The sequence below is a fragment of the Chinchilla lanigera genome, unplaced genomic scaffold (assembly GCF_000276665.1).
Source record: "Chinchilla lanigera isolate Chin_1 unplaced genomic scaffold, ChiLan1.0 scaffold00059, whole genome shotgun sequence".
Taxonomy (NCBI): domain Eukaryota; kingdom Metazoa; phylum Chordata; class Mammalia; order Rodentia; family Chinchillidae; genus Chinchilla; species Chinchilla lanigera.
In genome coordinates, this window is record NW_004955460.1 from 7,879,579 (window position 1) to 7,888,847 (window position 9,269).

Sequence of the window (9,269 nt, forward strand, 5' to 3'; positions counted from 1 at the left end):
AAAATGTAATATTAGTGGATCTCATAAATAGTAATTTTTTGAATTTTGATTTTGTATAACTCAAGACAAAAGATACTTCTTTTTCATTTTTTATTTTTTTGTTTTTCTCCAGTACCGAGAATCAAACTCACGACCTTGCGCTTGCCAGGAAGGCGCTGTGCCACTGAGATAAATCCCCAGCCCAAAAAGATACTTCTATGAATAAAAAATAGTGAAATAAAACAAGAATGAATGTGGAAGATGTTGAACGAAAAAAAGAGAATGAATGTAGAGTTAGTGTAGATTATTTTTAATTTTTGAAGGGAGGAGAGTGTTTTTAAGCGATTTGGCTCTTTATTTGCTTTTATAATTGATGTGGTCCTTTGTTTTTTATTTTATTTGAAAATGACATATTGATGAGGGAAGGAATAGGCAACAACATGCTTTTTTAAAATCCTCAAGTTTTCAATCAGCCACACTTTTATGGCCTAATGAAGCCCTGCCTTTGTATTTGGAATGAGTCACTAAGATCACCCCCTTTCCAGCTGACACCTCTGTGAACAACAAAAGCCACCTGACATTTACCTTTCATTTTGTACAGAGACAGACATGGGGCTATGAAGTAAGACAGAAGGATGAAATTCCGTTCCCACAGTGTACTTATGATCATGATATGTTATTTCTTAAACATGTGGGGAAAAAGAAGTGATTTTATGCAAAGGTGTACCGGGTCACGTAAGCATCCTTATTTATGATAGAATTTATGATATAACACATTCCAAGAACAGGGGGTAAAATCAGATTTGTTATAATCAAAAATATGTTTTTTGGGTTTGGTTTTTTTTAGTCTTTTTGAGACAGGGTCTCCCTATGCAGTTCAGGCTGGCCTGGAGCTCACTTTGTAGCCCAGGCTGGTCTTGAACTCACAACAATCCTCCTGCCTCAGCCTCCAGAGTGCTGGGATTACAGGCGTGCACCGCCATGCCCAACATTCAAAGTATCTTGTATATATATTTTAAGTCACTATTAGAAAAGCTAGCCGAGCATGGTGGTACGTATTTATAATCCCAGCACTTGGGTGGCTGAGGCAAGAAGGCTCAACTACTGAAGTAGGAGGTCAGCCTGGGCTACGTAGTTAGTTCAAAGCCAGCCAGAACTACATAGCAAGAATCTGTCTCAAAAAAGCAAAAACAAAAAGAAAGAGGAGAGGAGGAAGGAAAAAAATGAAAAGAAAAGCTTGTTAAAATATTTGTTTAAACTCTGAAAATTTCTAAGTTTGAAAATTTTCAAGTTTACAGAGAAATTAAAGGAATAGTTCTGTGATAATCTGAAAATATATGCTGTCTGAGTCCACTAATGGAAATGGAGGAGTAATTAGGAATTCTTATTATTAATCTCTCTTTTTTCAGAAAAATAAGTTCTAAAAAGTTATAAAAATATTTTTTACTCAGTGATAAAGAAGAATGAAATCATGTCACTTGTAGAAAGAATGGATAGAACTAGAAGCCATCATGTGAAGTGAAATTAGCCAGATCCAGAAAGTTAAATATCACATGTTTTCTCTTATTTGAGAAACTAGATAAATAAATAAAGCAGAGGCGGCAGGAGGCCAGGAGGTAGACTTTTGCAGATTGGGAAGGACATCACCAGGAGTGGGGTGGAAAAGCAAAGGAGGTGAGTAGGGTTGAAAATGATCAAGATATGTTAAATGCATGTACAAACCTCCCAGAACAAACCCCACCATTCTATAATATTATCATGTACTAATCAAAAACATTTTAATTTTTTTTATATTGACTGTATGTGCTTTCTTATGTTTTATAAAGGGACTTTATTATTCTTATTTCAAGACTATTATTGAAGCACCTTCGTTTTTGGAAGGCCTGTGGATGATTATGAATGACAGGCTCACTGAATATCCCCTGGTAATTAATACAGTGAAACGGTTCCATCTTTATCCAGAGGTGAGTGAGACTTGAGACAAATAATACTTGTAGTGTGATTTTTATTTAATCAGGTAAAGGTGCTAAGTATAATAATGCTACTAAAAGGGAGGAGACCTATTTAAGTTGATTGATTATAGATGTTCTTATAGTTGAGTAGAATACTGAAAGTTCCTTTCTTAATGTATAAAGGTCCCAGTAACAACATTCATGTGAACTCAAAGAATAAGTGTTAGTACGGGAGTCACAGCCAGGTAATAAACCAGCCAAATGAGAAAGTGAGTCATGAGTGCTAGAGAGGGTCTGTGGGCCTTGGATACATGCGGGCAGACACGGTGACCACATGAAGGGCCAGCAAAAGTGATGAGCTGGAAGTAGTCTTACAGTGACAGTTACATTAGTGAAAGGTTTGAGGGGCCGAAGGTGTAGCTCAGTGGTAAAGGTTTGATCTGTTGCACTGATGGAGAAAAGATTGTTCTAAAGATTTATTTAGTCACATAGCCAGAAATCTCTAGATATCTTTTAGTGCTTGGCCTTAAAATTTAGTATGGTTTCTATGGGAACCTGTACATTCTAGAGATTTGAAAAGCAACAATAGATTAGTAAAAATTTGTAGGCTCTTCAAGATAAATATTGAATTTGACATGGTCAACACTAATTTTGAGCTTTAAGTTATCTCAGAGTATGGCAGTTTAATTACAAGTTATTAATTTTTAGTTCTTCCTTCATATTTAATAGGTTTAAAATTTGTTATTTCTATTTTGAAATGTTTAAATTATAGAAATTTAGAAACTAATACTTACCTATGCATTGTCATAAGCAAATGCTAACCTTTTGCCATTTTTGCTCTAGATTTTTAAAATAACTTAAACATTTAAGTGACACCAAAATAACCTTTATTTTGCTTCTAAACCCTTTCCATTTCTCACAAGATCCTTTATCATAATATGTGCGGATTCATCTGCTCCATTTCAAGCATGGTTTTACGTGTTTCAAGTCTACATAAATGTTCTCACACTAAATATACCCACTCTACAACATTTCCTCAGCATTATATTTTCAAACTGTGTATATATGAGTATTTAGTCTTTTAATTTTAACTTGAATTAATCCCAGATTTTATTTGCACATTTTTCCTATTTGTAGACACCATTATTTCTGATCTTCCTATTACCAACAGTTCTAAATGCAGGCTCCTGTTGGTGCCTCCTCCTGTGCATGGGCAGGATTTTCTCTCAGCCAAGTACCCAGAGGTGCAGTTGTGGTGCAGAGCAGTGAGCCTTTGTCAGTCTTGCCGGATATTGGTGAATTGGTGTCTCCAACAACCACACTACTATGTAGCAGAATTCACTTTCTCATACCCTTATGAGTTCTGAAATCAGGAGATGGTGCCTGGGATGTGCTTTCTACGTTAGCTTGTAATTCCTTCATTATTTCTGCAGCTAAACATATTACCAAGTTGAGTAGGATTTTTGGATATTTTTCTACCCATAACCTATATAAATCTTTGCCATCTATTCAGTAGTAGTTTTCTTATTGATTTGTTAGCATAGTTGCTGTATTCTGTATAGTTACCTTTAGTGATCTGTGCTGAGCATGTCTTTTCACTCTGACCACTTTCTTTTTATTCATTCAGCTTTCGCTTTCTTGAGGTGTAACTCACGTGTAATAAAATGCACTCATTTTGAGTGCGCAGTTCTTGAGTTTTGACAAGTAGCAGTGTATAGCAGTGTGTAGCAGTGTATAATGATCACAGCAGTCTAGTTACAAAACATTTTCATAATGCCAAAAACTTCCCGTGTGCTCCATCATGGTAGCCGTTTTTCCCCTTTGGACTGTCTTGGCACGTTTGTTGGAAATTGATTCACCATGTTATGTGGAGACCCATTTGGGGACTCTATATCATTTGAATAATCTGTATGTCTGTGCTGATGCCCAAACTGTGCCTTCTTAATTACTGTACTTTTGAAAGAAAGTAGTTTTCTTTTGAAAGAAAGTAGTTTTCCAATTTTGTTTCTCTTTCCCAAAGATGCATTTTTATATACATATTAGAGTCAGTTTCTCAATTTCTCCAAAAAATTTTGCTAGAATCTTCAGATTACATTGGATTTATAAATGTATTTGGAAAGACTTGACATCTTAATGATACTGAACTTTATAATCCATGATTATGATATAGATCTTCATTTTGTTGATTATTTTTAATTTGTCTCAGCAGTGTTTTGTATTTTTTGACAGTTATCCCTAAATACTTTTTAAAAAACTCTTATAAATGGTATTATTTAAAAGTTTTTGTTTCCTTTTTGTTGTTTTTGTACAGTTTAGTTTTGAATATTCACTTTGAACTGGCATCTTGAAGTCATTCAGTGCTTTAAGTAGCTTTCTTGTGGATTCTTTTTTTTAATATGATGATGTTGGCCATAGATAAAGACAGTTTTACTCCTTAGTATCCAATCCATGTACTTGAAGACATTTTAAAACAGCTTTATTGAGCTATAATTGGCTTACCATGGCTGGTCGCATATGAAGTATACAGTGTGATACTCTTTGACCCAAGCACCCAACCAGGAAGCCATATGCAGTCCAGACATGCTCCTGTCCATCATGCCAGGAGTTCCCCTGTGCTCCATGGTAATCTCTTCTTGCTCCTCTCCTCTGCCCGCATTCTGTCCCCGGGAAACCACCTGTGTGTTGTCTGTCGCTATAGTTCTGTTCGCATTTTGTAGAATTTTATACACATAGAATCATTGAGTTGTTCTGTGCCCAGGTCTTACTTTTACAGTTGACTGAATGGTGACACAGACAGTCAGATGTTACTCATTTTCCCTGGGGAAGGGAACAGATTGTGCCATCGGGGCCACCAGGGAGATACCAGTTTGGCCAGGCAGAAGCAAAAGCAAGGGGACAGCCTAGGCCAGAGCTCTTGTTGGAGGTCTATGGGACAGGCAGAGCAGGGCAGAGTAAGAAACCCGTCAGCAGAATCAGAAGACAACTGGAAAATTGAGAGAAAATACTTGTCATACATGTCACAGAAGGAGGGCTTGTCCGTGCAATGCGAAAGAGCTATGTGTTCTGGTTTGGAGATGAAGAGAGCTAGAGAGAGCAACACTTTCATCCCTGCCACAAGAAAACAACTGCACAGACTCTTAAACTAATGCATTTTCTTGAACTCATCGGAAAACTGAGGTACAAAGCAAACAATCAACAAAAAATTCCAGGAGGGATGGGTGCCTCGAGAGAGAAATTGGGCATAAGCACTCAATCAACTGGGATAGATGCCGCTACATGATATATTAACCAGCAGGAAGACTAAACTAGAAAAATTTTACTGAACTGCTAAAGGCTCAGTGTGTGTAGTGTGAGATGCAAAGGCCCTGGGGTCACAGGCTCCCTTGGGGAAGGGGGAGTGAGGTTTCCCTGTGAGCGAGGGAGAGAACAGCAACACTGTCCATACCCCATTAAACCCATATCCCCAATCTCCCCTAATTAAAAAACACCATGATCTATGGGGAGAAATTATCAAAGCTACAGTTTGAGGACATTGGTGAGTACTCAGTGCAGCTGGTAGAAGAGAACACACAGAGGGCTGGGGATTTAGCTCAGCGGCAAAGCACCTGCCTGGCAAGCGCAAGGTCATGAGTTCAGTTCCTGGTACCGGAGAAGAAAACCAAAAAAAAAAAAGAGAACACACAGAAAAAGAATCAATTTAAAAAGCAGCTGTGTTCCTGGACAAGGGACAGGACCACCTGTGAGGTCTCACCTGCAAAATCACCATTGACTGTACCTGCCTAAGACAAAAACTTCTCACCCGAACTGCAACTACTGCATTAATGAACTGTAAACAAAGATATAACAGTAGAATTGGGCTGGGTGAGGTTTTGTTTTTCAGCATCAGGTACATGCCCTATGCCCCAGTCTGTGTTGAGTGACTTACAAGGGACAGTTTCTTTCTAGAAAGCAGCACAAAGAAAAAATCCCAAACCATGCTAAAGACATGGTACCACAAGAGTAATCTGAAATCCCTGGTGTCCATAGCAACAGCAGACTCCAGTTTTGGCAATCTTAACAACAATAGGCATCAAACCCAGCCCGTCTCCTGGACTAGTTGAATACAAACCCCCACAATAAAGGCTTAGCTGAAGGAAAGGAAAATTCTGGATGCTGAGAAGTTCAGGATCAAAATCCTGGCAGGCTCACTGTCTTGTGAGATTGCTGTCTACTGTCAAGGTGACCCCTGGGTGTGATGTTGCAACCCCTGGGGACAAGGGGGCACTATCTTCCAGTAGTAGAAAGTCAAAGGGAAGAGACCTGATGAAGACTGTTTGGTAAGGGCCTTAGTCCTATTCACAAGCGCGTCTTCAAGTCCCCGCCTCTTAGTGCTGCCACACTGACCACTAAGTTTAACACCTGAGTTTTGCAGGGAGCACATTCAAACCATCGCAGGGCCACTGGTGTTTGTGCATTGTGAGGCTTTTGAACTCCAAATATGAGAAAATGAGGCAGAAAGGGAAGCTCAGGGCACACATAATCATGTTAGTCTTTGGGCTCTATGTCCGCTTCCTCCTCTCCACTTCCCAAGAGTTCTCTTATGCTTGATTTATATGTGATACATAGGGTTTTTATTTGTACTTGGAGGGAGCAATAGGGAAAAGGATATGTAGTCCATCATCCCAAAAGCAAATGTTGGCATTAAGTATTTGTATACTGTTTTTTCATTTTCCTTCAGTTCAAATTATTTTCTAATTTCCTATGTTATTTTTCCTTGATCCACTGTAAATTTAGAATGATGCTGTTTAATTTTCAACATAATGTGGCGGTTCCCCAGATGTATATGTTTTAAAATGTCACTTGTAATAGTAACAGTTGCACAGTCCGCGTAGAATGATAGGAACACTTTCTGCACCAACTTTCTCTGTATCCCGCGTTACCCTTCAGGCATAGTTCTGATTTTACATACTTCCTCTTATGGTTATCTGTCTATGGTTCATGCAGGAATTACACAAAATGCTTGTTTCTTATATCTTCAATTTAAGTTAATATTGACTAACTGTGCATATATAAGATGAGGACTTGTTCTAGTGTTCAATAATTATTATTTTTATTTTTTAGATCTTTCAATTTATTATGCATTGATTTCCAAGAGAATAATCTCAGAGACCTTAACTACTTTTTTCTTTTTACTTATTTAACAATATTTATTTAATAATTAATATTTTTAGTTTCTTCTTTGATGTCATGAAATAGTAATTATTATATTATAATTCCTTCTAAAACTTGATAGCTTTATGAAGGACAGGTAACAAGGAGTTGTTCTCAGTCTTATTTTCATATTTTGTAAACAGTATTGAGAAGATCTAAATTTCCTGCCACCTCTCAGGTAGAACAACAATGTTGAGTTCTACATTCCTACCTTTTGTGTTCATGAGATTAATTTCTCGCATGAAGCTAAAAACCTAAATTTAGATCAATGTTTTTAAAAGGTAAAAGTAATAATTGCCATGTGCCAGCACTTTTTGTTTTGTTTTGTTTGGGTTTGGTTTTTTTGAGACAGGGCCTCACTCTGTAATTCAGGCTGGTCTTGAACTTACCGTGCAGCCCAGGCTGGCCTCAAATTTGTGACAACCCTCAGCCTCAGCCTCCTGAGTGCTGGTACTACAGGTATATGCCACTATGCCTGGCAGTAATTTTTAAAAAGCCCTCATCTTCCCTCCCTCTTGCACGTGGGGCTCCTAAGGCTCACTTGAAGACAGAGAAATAATAACGGGCACAATTCAGGATTTCGTTTTAGATCCGATGTGAAAGCCCTACTTTCTGTGCTGTATCAGAGCACAGCTCAGAGAGGAATAGAATTCCAGATTTAGTCCACACTTTAGCGCTGTACTTTTGTGTATGTGTGAAAAATGCACCAGAATAGGAATGATGTGACAAATTTTAGCAGAATGTTGTTTTCAAAAATAAAACAATAAAACAGTAAATGTACCCTTACTGGCATTGAAAAAGGTTTATGCTGCTGTTTAGTGATGTATATTCTATTACTATCTAGAGTATGACCTCGATCTCACTATGTGATGAGTAACTCTGTGTCCTTTGAACGTTCAGGGAGGGGACCAGGACAGATATTAAATATCCCAAATATTAAACGTGTTAGCTCTCAGTGGTTCACACTGTCCTTTTCCAGCTTTTTATTTTTTTATGTTTTTTCCCCAGTGATCTCACATTATTATTCAAATTCTATAAAGTTATTTTTAAAAAATCTCTCAGATGCATTTTATTTATAATTTTTTTCTGTTGTCTCTCCCCCACCTTGTTTTTTTTCCTTTAAAAATGGATTGCAGATTGGGAAGAATTGATTAATTAAATCTTCTGCCTGGTCTTTAAATGGACACAGAACTACTCTTCCATTTCATTTCAGTTTTTAAAATACTATATTTAATAAAAAATAAATTTCAAGATCTAAATGAAGTATTATCAAATGGTTATGTTAATATCATATTGTATTATATGCTTTTATGAACTCTTTGTTTTTCAGGCCTAAGGATTGAACCCAGAGTTCATCTCAGCCCTTTTTTTATTTTGAAACAGGATCTTACTAAATCACTAAGTTCCCCAAGCAGGATTCAAAGTTATAGTCCTCCTGTGTGAATCTCTCAAAGTGTTGGGATTGCTGGTGTGTGCCACTGTGCTTGACTTAATGTTTAGCTTTTGGTTATTTATACTACAGAGTTGATTACTACATATATATTTTTTTAAATGATTATTTCTCAAGTGAGGTGATTTAAATAAATTTTCCAAAGTTTATAATGTCAAAGACAACTACCATAAAATGGTATTTTGGAAAAACTGCTATGAAGAGAATATATTTTCTTCCATTATCTCTTTTGTAGGTAGTCCTAGCTTACTGGTATCGCACATTTACAGGAATGATGAATTTATTTGGTATACAAACTAAGGTCTGCTGGAATGTCACCAGAGTGGGATTTCCTAATGAAGTTGAGAGCTGTGAAGGTCTGTGTCTCCCTCCAACCCTGCTATACTGTCCCTAGGGCTTTCAAAAACACAAGAGTCACTGTATATAAACAGCTGAGACACTTTTCCCTTTAAACAACACTAAAAATGATTCACCTCGTTGATTATTTTACACTTCAGTTTTCTGATAAAGCTCTCTATTGCTAATTTTTTTTAAACAGACAGACAACCTTTTACAAAATAGCAAAAGAACACTACAGACAATATGGAGTGACAAACAAAGTGGTAGGAAATTAACGATGCTTGTTGTATTACATATTGATATCTTCAAAGTGGTTTCTCATGAAAACAGATATAGACATGCAATGCTGATCAACCAAG

General features: G+C 37.1%; 1 protein-coding gene across 3 annotated transcripts in view; it reads left to right on the top strand.

Annotated features, from left to right (window-relative positions):
• Window positions 1-9,269, top strand: part of LOC102007742 (probable C-mannosyltransferase DPY19L2) — an 89,075-nt gene that overhangs the window by 8,158 nt on the left and 71,648 nt on the right. For 2 of the 3 annotated variants that reach the window (XM_013521290.1, XM_013521292.1), the window contains exons 4-5: window positions 1,806-1,943; window positions 8,807-8,927. In XM_013521290.1, the coding sequence (XP_013376744.1) occupies window positions 1,806-1,943; window positions 8,807-8,927 (259 nt within the window). The remainder of the gene's footprint in view (window positions 1-1,805; window positions 1,944-8,806; window positions 8,928-9,269) is intronic. The other variant, XM_013521291.1, reaches the window with a different exon arrangement.